General features: G+C 45.2%; 2 protein-coding genes across 2 annotated transcripts; one reads left to right on the top strand and one right to left on the bottom strand.

Annotated features, from left to right (window-relative positions):
• Positions 1–499: 499 nt before the first annotated feature.
• MRPS25 (mitochondrial ribosomal protein S25) lies at positions 500–12360 on the bottom strand. Its single transcript, XM_045831922.1, has 4 exons — positions 12091–12360; positions 5736–5842; positions 1559–1646; positions 500–783 (listed from the first exon to the last, which is right to left on the bottom strand). The coding sequence occupies exons 1-4, from the start codon at positions 12222–12224 to the stop codon at positions 591–593; spliced, it is 522 nt and encodes a 173-aa protein (XP_045687878.1). The 5' UTR covers positions 12225–12360; the 3' UTR covers positions 500–590.
• On the top strand, positions 2691–2939 carry LOC123814295 (40S ribosomal protein S27-like). The gene has a single exon (XM_045832016.1). It carries the CDS (start codon positions 2691–2693, stop codon positions 2937–2939), a length of 249 nt encoding a protein of 82 aa, XP_045687972.1.
• Positions 12361–15609: the final 3249 nt, after the last annotated feature.

Raw genomic sequence — 15609 nt, forward strand, 5'->3', positions numbered from 1 at the left:
GGCACCTTCTTTCCTCCTCCATGGTCTGGAAACCTACCTGCTATGGGGCACGGGGCTGGGACTACAGGGGCTGGCAGTGGCTGACTCGCCGTTGGGTGCATCCCTAAGGGACGCTGGTCTCTCATGCCACTGGGCCTCCTGCATTGCTGGCATACCCACAGCCAGGCCCCTCAAGAGGAAAGGGTCAGTTGGCTTTAGTTTTTAAAAGTGAGCACTGCTCAAAGGTTTGCTCTGAATTTCTGAAAAATAACCAGAGAGTCTGAATGGAGGGGACATCCACACTGTCAGCCATGGATGGCCTCAACCAAACTCAACCACAGCAACTCTTAATTCTCCAGAGCAGGATCTGGAAGAGGAGCCGAAACCAGTGGAGAATAGGAAAAGGCCACAGGGTCAACGCAGGGGTATCAACAGGCTGTAGCCTTAACAGCCTGATCCCAAAGCCCTGCCCCTCTGCAGGTCTTCCTCCTCTTACCAGACTGGATACACACCATACTGCTGGAGTGATTAAGGGGCATTTTATTTTCAGTCTATCGGGACAGAGCCAGGTCCCTGTGGCCAAGGTAATCCTAGCCTACAGGCCTGGGGCTTTAGTCCTGGGCACTAGCTTTCAGAGCTGCTTTGTACTTCCCTGTCATCTCCTTGGGCAGCGGCACCAGGGCTGGGCAGGGCACCTGCCCTTCCACCTCACAGATGCACTCCCGCAGGCAATACTTTCGAGGTCCAAAGTGAGCTGGGTGAGAAAGCTGCTTTTTCTCCTGCTCCTCTCTCTTGAGGGTTGCCCTACCAAAGAGCACAGAAGCAACAAGATGTTGGCAACACTGCTCTGACCCCCTGGGAAGCACAGAAGTTCTCAGAGTGAACCCCATCATCTGCCTGGAGATGGCAGATGGTGGGGTTCACTCAGACCTGGATCTCCCATGTCTAACTTGCTCCCCGCTCCCCAAACCTGTCCCTCCCCTCACCACAGGTGCGGCCTTCAGCACGTGGGCAGTGTTAAGCCCCAGGGGAGATCACTTGGGAAGCACACTTCACCCCAGGCCCACACAGCAACAATCAGCTTAGAACAGATAGCCAGGGGCAGCCCCATGTCTGACTGGGTGGGATAAGCGGGATAAAAGGGCCTGGAAATGCCTCCGTGTGCTTCCTCAGACATTCTTGGCTTCCCTCACTTTCCTCTCCTCCCTGGAAAGAAAATGGACATGTCACAGCAGGCTCTGGGGTTGGACACCCACTATCCCCAAGCTGGGGCATGTTTCTGGCCACAATGAGCAAGTATTTTAGCTACATCTCTGCTTCCCACTGACCTCAGGAGCAAGGGATGACGTTTATCCCCACTTCACAGGGAAAGGAGTTACAGCTCAGAGGCTCAGTGACTTACAGCCACGCATCTTGGTGAGCAGCAAAGCAAATGCAACAGACTCTCCAGGTGAGTGTCTGACGCGCTGTCAGAGAGCCTGCCCTCTTGACACCCCTCCCAACACATCCCCTCCTTCCCCTCTCTCCAAGTATCTGGGCTAAGACGTTTGATCCCTTCAGGTCAACCCCAGCAACTCACTCATTCTTCCCCAGGATTTTTTTGATGTGCTCCATGATCTCTTTATTGCTCTTGGTCTCCACATCCACAAGAACCTGCTCACCAGAATCTGGAAACAGGAAGTAAGGGGGGGGTGTGAGTACTGAGAACTTGGAATCATGCCCCTCAGCCTCAGATGGTAGTGATTTGGGATTTGCTTTTAGTGGAGAAATATTTTAACAGTAAATATATTTGTTTACATAACCCATAATATACTACATTTCCATATTTCTTTAAATATGAATGGACAAATTTTAGGCATGTCCGAAAGCATACTATTTCATAGAAATCCCATGTTCGTGGATAGAAAGATTCGGTATTGTTAACATGGCAATCCTCCCCAAACTGGTCTATAGATTCAAAGCAATCCCCACCAGAATCCCAGTGGATATTTGTGTGAAACTGACAAGTTGAGCCTAAAATTCATGCAAAAACAATTTTGATAAACAAAATGGAAGGATGTTCATTTCCCAATTTCATATTTACCATAAGCTACAGTAATCAAGTCATATAGTCCTTAAGAGAAGACTACACAGCAATGGAACAGAACCGAGTCCAGAAATAAACCCTTATACTTGCGGTCGATTGATTTTTAGCAAAGATGCCAAGCAATTCAGTGAGGAAAGACAGTCCTTTAAACCAGTGGTGCTGGGACAACTAGATATGCACATGCAAATAAATGAATTTAGACCTTTACCTCCCAATATTAAAAAAACAAAATCTCAAAATGGACCAAACATGAATGGTAGGAAAACTTTTTGAAGAAACAAAATCTTTATAACCTAGGCAAAGGTTCTTAGATATGACATCAAAAACATGATCCATAGAGAAAATCTGATCAAACTGGACTTAAAATTCAAAACTTTTGTGCTTCAAAATTTACTATAAGCAATAGATTGGGGGATTATGTTCATAGTGCATACACCTGACAAAAGGACTTGGCTCTTGACTATACAAAGAACTCCCACAGCTCACACAATCCAACTAAAAAATGGGCAAAATGGTTGAATAAACATTTAAGGAAAAAAGGTAATAAGTAATAGACACTTAGTCATTAGGAAAATGAAAAAAATTAAAACTACAATGAGGCCAGTGGTGACAACCTCCCCACAATATGCCTCTGGCCAAAGACCTTCATCCCTCTCCAGAAGAGAAGAGGAAACACAAGAAGAAGCACCTGGTACAGAGCCCCAGTTCCTACGTCATAGATGTGGAATTCCCAGGACGCCATAAAATCAGCACCACCTTTAGCCATGCACAAATGACAGTCCGGTGTGTTGGCTGCCCCACTGTCCTCTATCAGCCCACAGGAGGAAAAGCAAGGCTTTCAGAAGGGTGCTCCTTCAGAAGGAAAAGCACCTGAGTCGAGTTGAGCAGGGAGGGAACCATCCCAATAACACATTTTGGATACAAAAAAAATTAAGAGTGGCTTACAATTTTTTAAATGGACAATACCAAGTGTTAGTGAGGATGCAGAGTAATGGGAACTTTCCTACATTACTGGTAAAAATGCAAAATATTACTGCCAATTTAGCCAATGAATTAAGACAAAGAGAAAAAAATGGGAAAGAAATAAAACTATTTGTCGATGACATGATTGTGTATGTAGAAAATTCTAAGGAATTTAGAAAATAAAACTACAAAAAATAAGCAGTTTTATAGCAAGGTTGCAAGACACAGTCTATACACAAAAATCAACTATATTAACCAAAAACCCTGAAAAATAAAATATTTAAAAGTACCATTTACAGGCCTGGCTGGTGTGGCTCTGTGGACTGAGTGCTGGCCTGTAAGCCAAAGGGTCGCCAGTTCAATTCCCAGTCAGGGCAAATGCCTGAGTTGCAGGGCCGGGTTCCCAGTAGGGGGTGCACGAGAGGCAACCACACATGAATGTTTGTTTCCCTTTCTTGCTCCCCCGCTCTAAAAATAAAAATATTTTTTAAATACCATTTACAATAGTCACAAAACATAATATTGTTAAAATGTCCATTCTTCACAAAATGAGCTATAATGAATTCTGATCAAAATCCCAGCACCACCATAATTCATTGGCTAAATTGGCAGCTTTTTTCTAGAAACTGGTTAAGTTTTAAAGTTTATATGGAAATGCGAAGAACCTAGACTAGCCAAAGTAATTTTGGAAGAAAAGAAAAGAGCAAAGTTGGATTTATACTACCTGATCTTAACACTTAAAAAGCTACAAAAACCAAGAAAGTATGGTATTAGTATAAGGGCAGACACAGAACAGTGCAAGAGGATGAGGAGTTTCAGAAATACATGACCAAGTGATTTTTTTGTGTGTATGGTAAAATACACAACATAAAATTCACCATTTTAACCATTTTAAAATATGTAATTTGGTGGGTTTGGGTACATTCAAAATGTAAAACTATCACCATTATGGAGTTCCAGAACTTTCTCATCACCCCAAGGAGAAACCCTTTACCAATTAAAGTCACTTCCTACTCGCAGTACCAACCCCCCTCCCTGGCAACCACTGTCTCTCTATGGATTAGCCTGTTCTGGACATGACACATAAATGGAATCATGCAAAATGTGTGGCCTTTCATGTCTGGCTTATTTCACTAACACAGTATTTTTAAGGTTCATCTGTAATGTAGCCTGTGTCAGTACTGCATACCTTTTCATGGCTGACTATCTGGATAGACTTCTGACAAAGATGACAAGGAATTCAATAAGGAAAAGGACAGCTGTCCAACAAACAGTGTTGTAACAGCTGAATATCATGAATCTAAAAAAACAAAAACAAACCTCAATCTCTACCCTTACTTAATACACAGAAAATAACTCAAACTAAAGCACAGACCTAAATGTAAAATCTAAAACTATAAACTGTCTAAAGAAAAGATGAGAAAAATCTTTGCATTCTTGGGGTGGGCAGAAATTTCTTGGACAGGACACAAAAAGCACTAAACACAACAGAAAACGACTGATAAGCTGGGGTTTATCAAACCAAAAACTTGTGCTCTCCAAAGGCCGCCGCAAAGCCCTGGCCCTGCTGGCTTGGTGGGAGCATCATCCCATAACCAAAAGGTTGCGGGTTCAGTCCAGGGGCTTGGGATCCCCGGTCTGGGCAAGTATGGGAGGCAACCAGTTGATGTTTCTCTCTCTCAAAGCAATGAAAAAAATGTCCTTGGGTAAGGATTTAAAAAGACACCACTAAGGAGAAGCAAGCCACAGACAAAAAAATATTCACAATACATATAACTAACAAAGGAATTACATCCAGAACATATAAAGAATGTTTTAAAGCCCATTTTTTTAATTAATGGACAAAAGATACAAATGGTCTCTTCTAAAACAAAAAAATCGGAGAACCTACCCGGGCATCTGTCTCCCCTGCCAGAGTTCATCTCTGCAAGGGCGGGGATCTTTGTATGGCTCCCTGACACCCCAAGCCCGAGGGTCCTAGCATGATGTGTTTGCTGAATGCTCTGGCCCTTCCTGGCCAGAAATAAAATGAAAGAACATGATTTTGTTTCCCAAAGCATTTTCCAATCTATACTTCATTTGATTCTCTTCACTGTGTAAGGCTGATGTTTTGCCTTTACTTGAGAAGTAAAGCAATGGGAATGTTTCTCACTCAGGGTCAGAATGACTAAGAACTGAACCAAAACATCTGGTCTTCTGACTTCCAGGCACTGAGGCCCAGTTAACTGAGTGTCACTTGGTGCGGAGAGGACGCACAGACAAGCGCTACTCCAGGCAACATGGCCAGCACCAAGAGAGGGCCCCTAGGAGGCAGGGGAGCGCCCATCTAAGTGTGTGGTAGAGCTTTCCTGGAAGAAGTGGTGCCCAAGGTTAGTCTTGAAGGATTTTTAAAACATTAAATTAGAGGGAAAAAAGTAAAAACAGGATTTCAGCAGAGGGACCAGCATGAATAAAGGCATCAAAGCAAGGTGTGGCAAGGGAATTTGGAAAAACCAGCCTGTGTGGTGTGAGGCATGTAAGAAAGATACATGAAAGCAACAGGAGATTGGGGGCGGGAAGCACCCAGATCTCAACAGCCATTGCAACCAGGCTGACAGGAGCAATGTTAGTTTCACAACAGCTTGTACCTCAGACCACCTGACTGCTCTGGCAGGAAGAACAGACAGGAGGAAAGAGTCCTGGACCAGAGCAGACACCCCACACTCACCTAAATAGAATCGAAGGAAGGGTGATGGTGTCATGTTCTTAAACATCATGATCTGCACCCAAGGGTTTTTGTATTGGATCTGAGGTATGTTGAAAAACACAAATTTCCTGCAAAGAAAAAAACCCATGGAACAAGAGTTTTGAACCTAAAATTGTACAACCTATATACTTATTTCTCTAGAAAAAAAGAACAGAACTTTCATCAGATTCTCAGAGGACCCTGCCCCCCAAAAAGGCTGAGAAAAGTAACTTTCTGGAATGTGCTGGTGTGCTCCCTGAGCACAGCGTTCAGACCCGCGGTCCGTGACCTGACGGAAGAGAAGTCAGTGCCCCCACCTCACACTGCCCACCAACCTAAAATTTACCAAAGCAGAAGTACACATGGAAAAGAGAATCTGGGATGTCCCCAATCTTCATGTGAATGGCGGTTGAATTCAATCTCCATGTGAATTCTACAGGTGCATCCACATGTAGAATTCATGAAGCAGTATACAGGTGTGCACCTCATGTCTACTGACATTTAAAAACACACAAAAACAAACACGTGGGAAGTTTTTATGATCTAGAATTGGTAAACTTTTACACTTAGAAAGTTTAAAGGGTAACTACGTTAAAACTTTTGCATGGCAAAAAAATTTTTTAATATAGTTTATTATGCTATTACAGTTGTCCTGTTTCCCTCCCTTCACTCCCCTCCACCCTGCACACCCCCTCCCACCCACATTCCCCTTTAGTTCATGTCCATGTGTCACACTTCTAAGTTCTTTAACTTATACATCTCCCGTACTATTCTTAACCTCCCCCTATTTTCTACCTACCATCTATGCTACTTATTCTCTATACTTTTTCCCCTCTCCTCCTCCCACTCCCCTGCTGCTAACCCTCCATGTGATCTCTATTTCTGTGAATCTGTTCCTGTTCTAATTGTTTGCTTAGTTCATTTTTGTTTTTGTTTCTTTAGGTTCAGTTGTTGATACTTGTGAGTTTACTGACATTTTACTATTTGTATTTTTCATCATCTTTTTCTTAGATAAGTCCCTTCAACATTTCGTATAATAAAGGCTTGGTGATGATGAACTCCTTTAATTTGACCTTATCTGAGAAGCACTTTATCTGCCCTTTCATTCTAAACGAGAGCTTTGCTGGATAGAGCAATCTTGGATGTAGGTCCTTGCCTTTCATGACTTGGAATACTTCTTTCCAGCCCCTTCTGGCCTGTAAGGTCTCTTTTGAGAAATCAGCTGACAGTCTAATGGGAACTCCTTTGTAGGTAACTGTCCCCTTATCTCTTGCTGCTTCTAGGATTCTCTCCTTCATTTTTACCTTGGCTAATGTAATTATGATGTGCCTTGGTGTGTTCCTCCTTGGGTCCAACTTCTTTGGGACTCTCTGAGCTTCCTGGACTTCCTATTTCCTTTGCCAGACTGAGGAAGTTCTCCTTTATTATTTGTTCAAATAACTTTTCCACTTGTTGCTCTTATTCTTCTCCTTCTGGTACCCCTATAATTCGGATGTTGAAACGTTTAAAGATGTCCCGGAGGTTCCTAAGCCTCTGCTCATTTTTTTGAATTCTTGTTTCTTCATTCTTTTCTGATTTGATGTTTCTTTCTTCCTTCTGGTCCGCACTGTTGATGTGAGTCCCATTTTCCTTCCCATCACTACTGGTTCCCTGTGCATTTTCCTTCATTTCACTTAGTGTAGCCTTCATTTGTTCATCTAATTTGGGACCAAATGCAACCAATTCTGTGAGCATCCTGATCACCAGTGCTTTGAATTGTGCATCTGATAGGTTGGCTATCTCATCATCACTTAGTTGTATTATAGCTGGAGCTTTGATCTGTTCCTTCACTTGGGCCATTGTTTTTTGTCTTGAGGCAGCTGTTACATAGTGAGGAGCGGAGCCTTAGGTGTTCACCAGGGCAGGGCAACCCAGTCTCTAGATTGTGACACTGTACATGGAGGCAGAGTCCAAGAGGGAACAATGGCGCTTGCTCTGCTCTTGGGATTTCAGTCACTTCCGCCCCTTCCCGGAGCAAACTGATCCCTTCTGGTGCTGGTTCCAGGGTGGGTGAGCTTGTGTACATTCTAGGACCCTGAGTCTCTCCAAAGAACTCTCCTGTGAGGCTGGGAGTCTCTCCTGGCACCTCAAGCCCCACAGGTGTTTTCAATCAGTGTTTTTAGGCTTTATTTCCCAGCACTGGGACGCTGGATTGCGTGGTCTGTCTCACTCCCCAGTTTCTCCAGGTTTATCTGCGCACAAATGTGGGACCCGCCCGATCTACCAGCTGCCTTGTGTGCTGCGCCCTGTTCCACAATCCCCCGCCTCGCTAGGTCCGCCCACTGCCGCCTGCGTGCCTGGAGTCCGCCAGCCACTGCTTTGCCACAAGTCCTATCTGCCCGGCCGCCCTACTCCACCCTCCTACCAGTCTGGATGAATGTTTCTTCTTTAACTCCTTGGTTGTCAGACTTCCATACAGTCCAATATTCTGTCAGTACTTTTTTTTTCCCTAAATTTTTATTGTCCTTATTTTGGTTGTGCGAGGAGGCACAGTGTGTCTACTTACGCCTCCATCTTGGCCGGAAGTCCCTCATTCTGCATGGAAAAATGTACCAAAAACAAAACATTCACCAAACCAAAGGGAAAAGTGTTTGTAAAACATAAAACAAAAGGCGAATTACCTTGTGACAGTTTTACACAGTCAGTGAGATTTACAGCTGAAAAGAACAAAAGGCAAAGGCCACAAATAGGCAAAGGCCACAAATAGGCAAAGGCCAATAGCCTCTCTTCCTAATAAAGTCATGTAGATTAAAATATCGTTTTTCTCCTCTTAGATTGCAACATTTTTTGAAAGTTATAGAAGTAGGGATACATTTCATTAAAAGTATAAAATGATCTAACTTCCTAGGAGTTAAAATTTAGAACTAGCAAAATTTTTAAAGCATAGATTTTTATTCAATTTCACTTCTGCTTTTAGATATTTTTATATGAATGCAAACACATATGTGAGGTTTACTACAACATTATTTCTTACAGCAGAGCAACAAAAACGACTTAAGTGCCCCTCAACAGAGGACTTACTAAGTCATTACAATACATCTCTATCTCTGCATTCCTCTCCACCTCTTTCCATCCTGAACGGCACCTCACCCGGGCTGTGGAAATGGGACTCCTTGCCCTCTGGATTCTGTTGCATTTGGCCAACAGGGAGCCCTGGCAAAGGCTGGAAGGAAGGAGTAGAGCCAAGGTGCTTATTTCCCTGGCCCACACCCTGGCTAAGTCCCAGGCTTCTACCAGGCAGTCCTCTCCAACTCCCCCCAACTTCTGCAAGCCTAGACTGGGGATCCTGCACTGTTCCCTGTGGTTTCTTTCCCTCGTCACACCGAAACCTTTGTAAATAGTCCCTTACTTAAAGGCTCCCCAAATGATCTGAATTTAAATGCCCCCTTGGCTTCCTGCTGCCCACCCTGCCCCACACACCAGAGGACAGAAAGGTGGGAGTGGTACACAGGACAGAAGCACAGTTGCCCAACTACCACTTCCCAGCTGTGTGACCCAAGGCCAGTTAGTGCTCTGTGCTTCAGTGGTACGCCAAGAAGCTGGCAATGCAGGACAAGCAGTCCACAATGGAGCCTAAAGTCTATTTTCAAGAAGATAAAATTGAGAGAATCAACAGAAAGCCTGATTGTGTGACCATTTAGCTGGGGAGACTTCCATAATTGGGGCAGAATCTGAGCTGAAAGAAAAGCAATGACAATCATTAATTCCAGGGAAAACAAAAACCTGTGCAAAAACAAAATGGAGAAATAATCATAGTATTCTATTTGGCTCAACTGTGTATGATGCTCACAATATCATAGTAAACACTGAATATTGTTCTATCCAAATTTTTGAAATGACTATTGGGAAAACTGGGCTCGGGGGGTCAGGTAGTACACACATGCTGAGTGTGGGGGATGGAAACAGCAGTGAAAGAGCTAAATCCTCATCTTCCATAGTGACAAGGTACTAGATGATTCTAAAGCTAAGAAAATAAGTAACCCTCTAAATAAGTTATTTAACTATAAGGAGGGAAAACCCTAATTAAATGGTTAAGAGTTGAAAGCTGCTGCCTATAGAGGAGGAAGTTGCAAACCAGGACAGCAGATGGGGCCAGAAGCTCAAAGGCTGAATGTAGCTTCTTGGCCTACCCCAGTATCACAGAGTTTTGTACATATAAAACAAGACATATGCATGTCAGAATTTTTCACACCCAAAACTCCTAAAGATTCAACGGGATCTTCAAGTGGTTCCTGCTGAAGCGTGGGAAGAGTTAATAACGGTGAGTAACCTTTAGTTGAGCAATTGCTTTATAAGCCAGACACCTTACTAGGCACTTTTTTCTCGAATCCTCACAGCAACCCTGGAAGGTAGGCTTTTACAACTAAGGAAAACCTAAAAAGTAAATAATCTGCCCTATGTCAACAACTGGTAAGTGATAGAACCAGGGCTGTGATTAGCATCTGGACTTCTTCCACTCTGTTCTGTCGCTATCAAATTACCCAGCCCACCTAGATCCTGAGGCTCAGGGACAAACCCAGAACTCAATAAATGCTGATAGCTGTCACTTCTCTCACTGCATCCTAGAGGCAAGAACCCCCTGGCACAGGTGAGTGGGGACTTAGCCCTCAGGCACTGAACAAGGCAGCTCCCCCACACACCCAGAAGATAGCCCAAGACTGTGGCTACCCTGGCGCTATGATACTGGCCAGCAGCACTTGGAATGGAGGAACAGCTGAAATGGCAAGGGCACATGAACAAGCAAAGGCCTGTGGGGCTGGAAGGTGCAAACCAGGCAGGCTCTCAAACCCAAGGGTATGAAATCACAAAAAAGACACAGGTGGGAACGCAAGCCCCTGGGAACAAGAAGCACACTATGGCTGTTAGTATCCTATTTACCTAGAGGGTATTAAAATACTTAAGCAGGTAAACTAGGGTTTGCAGGCCTATTTTGACTGGTTCGCCAATTTAAATACCAGATATTAACATAAAAATCGGAACTTATGGCTTCTCAACAAATCTGAAGTTCTCTTAGGGCAGACATAGGTAAGATGTAGCCAAACAGTGAATGGCCCCTTGAGACAGGGCACATCTTTCCAGTTCACGCAGGCCCATGCAGCCTGCCTCTCTCCTTTCTGTTGCCTGCCTGGCCTCTGCCTCGTGATCTCTGGTGTGGACATGTACACAGTGGGTCATGAAGGGTGACCAATGATCCCATGGAAGCAGGTCCACGTTCTTGGGTTCCTTAGTGGAGAACAAATGGCTAAGAGGTAGCTATGGCTATCCGGGACAGCAGTGCAGTGAGGGCCCTTCCATTAGAGACCACACTTCACAGGGAGTTGCTCTCATGTCTCGTTCTGATCCATTCCACACACCTGATCTCAAAGTTCTGCAGGACAGTACTTTCTTCTTAGGCACTGATGAATTCCCAGCACACAGCAGAGCCTAGCAGTCAGCTAGCGCTCAATAAATTTATACTTAGTACCAGAGAAGCCCAGAGCATGGCTGTTGCCTCAAGGTTCAATTCAAACCTTTCATTTGCAAGCTTCCACTCATTGACTGCTCCAGGCTGAAAACCATGTAATTTCGGAGGCGGGTGGGGGTGTCACTACACAGCTGACAAGTCACTTAATTATAACAGAAGTCCTACCAAAAAAGCAGCAGTTGGAGAGCCACCACTCACTAGCTGTGATACTTTGGACAGGCAAGTTACCTAACCTCTCGGTGCATTTCCTCAATCCCAGAGTGGGTATAACAATGGGATTCCTTAAGGGACCAAATGGAGAATACACTAGAAGCATTCAGAACGTGCTGCACATTTAAGAACTCAATAAATGCCAGCAGCTGTTACTTCTCCCAGTGCATTCCCACATCGGCCCTGGGGCGTTGCTATCATCCGCGTTTGGGACATTGAGGAGGATCAACTCGCCCAAAGCCAGCAGCAAATGGAAAGGGACCCGAACAAGGTCCGTCGCCTTAGGCTGGGTTCCACCCAGACCGCCTGCTGCTCCTCCCAAATGCTGGCCTAGAGGCACAGGTGATTAAAGTGGCCGAGGTCTTCCCGGGTTGGCCGTGTCCTCCACCCCAGGGGGAGAAGGAAGAGGGAGCCCCTGCCCTCCCCTCCCCCAAGTTTGCCGGCAAGGCGTGGCCCCGCTGTCGTCTTCTCGCTGTGGAGAAGCTTGCTCCACAATTCTGCAAAATGGTGGCAATAGCACCAACCTCGGGGGTCCAGACCCAGAATTAAGCGCAGCCCCAAGTCTCCACGTTACTAACACGTTGTTACAATCACCCGGAGCAGCCTGACAGGTCTCGGACTGACCTGGCGCCTTCGCCCAGCTTCCCGTGCGTGTTGTAATTCACCGTCATGACCTTCACCGAGTCCTTGAATACAACGTCCCCCTGGCCCAGGTACTGCAGGGTGCGGCGGATGGGAAAGCGGCCTTTCATGAGCATGGCGGCGGTGGCGGTGCCGCGAAGCCAGAGGCGAGACGGGACCAGAGCAGCACGCGCCTGCCGGGGACAAACCTCGCGGAGCAGTTTTCTCCGCGCGGTTCCGGGCAGTTTCGTCTTCCCGCGCAGACTCACAGGAGACTCTTCTCGGCGACCAGCGCAGGTGCCGCGGGGCAATCTGGAACTTGTAGTCCTTGCTAGCGGTGTTTTCAAGTGGGAGTTGGGCTGCAGCCGTGTACACCTTCGCTTTAGAGCACCCTCCTTTTAAAAAACGTTTAGCATTTTTTCTGTGCATTTCAGTGGGAAAGTTTCTGTTGACCTACCTTCAAGAGCACGGATTCTGTCCTCAGCTGAGTCCAATTTACTGATGAGCCCATCACAGGCATTCTTTGTGACAGTGTTTTGTTTTTTTTTTAAATTTCCAGCATTTCCTTTTGACCATCTCCTAGAGTTCTCATCTCTGCTTACATTACCCATCTCTTCTTGCATATTACTTTTACCATTAGACTCCTTAACACAAGTTATCTTAAATTCCCTGATAACTCCATCCGTGTCTATTCTGATATTTGCTTTATCTCATCAGACTGTGTTTTTTGCCTTGCCTTTTTTTTTAGCATGCTTGTCATTTTGTTGGAAGTCAGACAATATTGGCTGTATTGGGTAATAAGAACTGAGGTAAATAAGCCAACAGTATGTGGGTTTAATAACCTGATTAGGAGCTGAGCTGTGTTTGTGTGCTCTGGCCTCAAATTCCCCTAGCCTTTATTTTTACTCCACTCTTGACTTTGGGCTTCCTTTAGATAGTCCTCCTCAAAGAATTTGTACTTTGTAGCTCTTTTAGCTGTAACCCACTGTTACTACTGGAGCCCTGTTGGTGTTGTGGTAAGGTTTGGGGGAGAGGAATTGTTCTATTAATTTATGATAAAATCTCAGTATTTTAGTGGACCTGTGTCCCTAAGACCTGTGACCTTCAGAAGTGTTTCTTAATCCCTCTCTGTGATACTGTGATAAAATAAGAAATATATACTTTGCCTTCGTTCCTGGTTCCAGAGCTCCTAAAAGCCTGGAATTTACTTAGTGATAAGAGCATCTTTTGTCATACTCTGGGTTTTGTCTCTATTCCTCAAATAGTTCTGGAGAGATAAAAGTGAAAGGAGCATCTTTGGTTATTCATAACAAGTCCTTGGTCAAACACACCAGTTTATGCAAATGAAGTGACTTTTGGAAAGCCCCCGGGGTTTGGAGGCTGGTTGCCAGGAGAACCGTATGATTAGAGGGTTGGAACTTTCAGCCCCACAGCCTCAATTTCTGACCTCCAGGGAGGGAAGATGGGTTCGAGGTTGAGTTAATCACTAATGGCCAATGATATAGTCAACAATGCCTAAGTGATGAATGAAGCCTCCATTAAAAACAACAACAAAAACCCTAACTGAACGGCTTGGAGAGCTTCTGGATTGATGAGCACAACAGGCTGCTGGGAGAGTGGTGTGCCCAGAGAAGGCCTGAAAGCCCCACACCCCTTCTCCCATACCTTGTCTTATGCATCTCTCCCATCTGGCCATTCCTAAATTGAGTTCTTTTATAATAAACTGGTAATTTAGTAAGCTAACTTTTCCAGAGCTCTGTGAGCCATTATAGCAAATTACCAAACCCAGTGGGCGTGTTGTGGGAACCCCAGTTAACAGCCAGTGGGTCAGAAGTACCAAAGGCCAGCACTTGCAAATGGGATGTAAGGGCAGCCTGAGCCCTTAAGGTGAGAGATCTGACAATAACTCCAGGTAGATAGGGTCAAAACTGCATTAAACTATAGGGCACACAACTGGTGTCAAGGTATTTGTCAGTGTAGGAAAAAGCCCATACATACATTTAGTGTCAGAAGTGTGTGAGTAGTGGAGTTTATAGAAAAAACAAGAATTTTCTTTTACCTTTCCCTCAGAGATAAGACAGGAAGACTACGGGGGAGGGGGTGAAATGCCCCTTCACCAGGTGGGAGCAGACTCTGGTAAGGCCTTTCCCCTGGAATGTTTATTTTACAAAGGTTACTGTTCCCCTTCTCCTGCCAGTGCCATCAGAGGCTCTTTCTCAGCTCTTAGCTGTGAAAACCTGGAGGGGTTCCTGGAGGTAAAACCCATGAAAGCGTGGATCTCCCTTAAGCTGGGGCCCCCAGGAGTTTCTCGCTCTCACACTAGTCCACACTCAGCCTCCAGCAATTCGTCAAAACGTTCCTAACACCTATGGTTCCAATGTCTCCTGCTCCGAGTAAACTGGCCTCAGCTGACTCTCTGAATTCACCCCTGTCCAGATTCTGGGTTGGCAGTTTGCCCTGTACACTCAGTTCTCTGATGAGTCCAAGAAAAGTCATTGATTTTCAGTTTGTCCAACGTTTTCTTGGAAGGATAGGAGTAACAGCTTCCAAACTCTGTATGCCCGAGCTGAAACCAGAAGTGCGCTCTGAGGTATTCTGTAAACTGTGCTAGGCTACTGAAGAGTTTCAGACAGAAGAGCTTTTGATATTCCAGTCCACACAAAGCACTTCCTATGCATGAAATACCCCATCCCATGTTAGAAACATAAGTGTCCATATATAAAGCAGTCCAGGGCAGTTGGGTTTTGGAGTCAACACCTGCCTGCGCTGGAATCCAAGTGGTGTAACCCTGAGCTTGCTTAATTTTACCACACTTATTTTTCATCTGTAAACTGAGGTTGTTGGTAAGATTAAATGAGGTAATCCATGCATAGTACTTGGCATTCTGTCTGGCCCACAGTAAGCACTAAATATTACCTCCTCCTCGTTTAGTAATCTAGGCAGGTCCTGGAAAAATCCGTCCCAGGGGCTCACGTGATTTATCAGAAACCCACTCAGCAGCTCCTAACCTGCCCATTCCTGCCACCTTTGGGCCAGACACAATGCTGGAGCACTCCCACTGTGCCTGACCCAGATCAAACCTTTCCTACTACTTAGGGCAAAGTGGGCCAGGCAGACCAGGCTTTAAATCCTTATTCCACCATCAACGGGCAGTGTGGCCCCAGCCAGGCTAACCTCTTTCCACCTCATTGACTGAATACCCAAGTATTCAGTACCTCGCAGGCCTGCAGGTGGAGCTAAGAGGAGAATGTGTCAGTATGCAGCAGTGCCTGACACAAGTGGCAGCCAAAGTTTCCTCAGCCTTATTTGTTTGTTCCAGCGTGAAACGGGGATAACAGGATTGCAAATGGTTTTACATTGTGCTTGTGTAAAATGGTTCATTTAATCAACACTGCAGGGGTAAGGGGGGATAAGGGACAAACTAGAACTCACATTTATCCCAGTAAGAGCCCCGTGACCTTGACTCTGTCTGGAGGCCTTCGACAGACAGGGAAAACGGGAACTAAGGCTTTCTTCTAACAC

This window comes from Phyllostomus hastatus, unplaced genomic scaffold (assembly GCF_019186645.2).
Source record: "Phyllostomus hastatus isolate PE091 unplaced genomic scaffold, TTU_PhHast_1.1 phas_contig_16, whole genome shotgun sequence".
Lineage (NCBI taxonomy): Eukaryota > Metazoa > Chordata > Mammalia > Chiroptera > Phyllostomidae > Phyllostomus > Phyllostomus hastatus.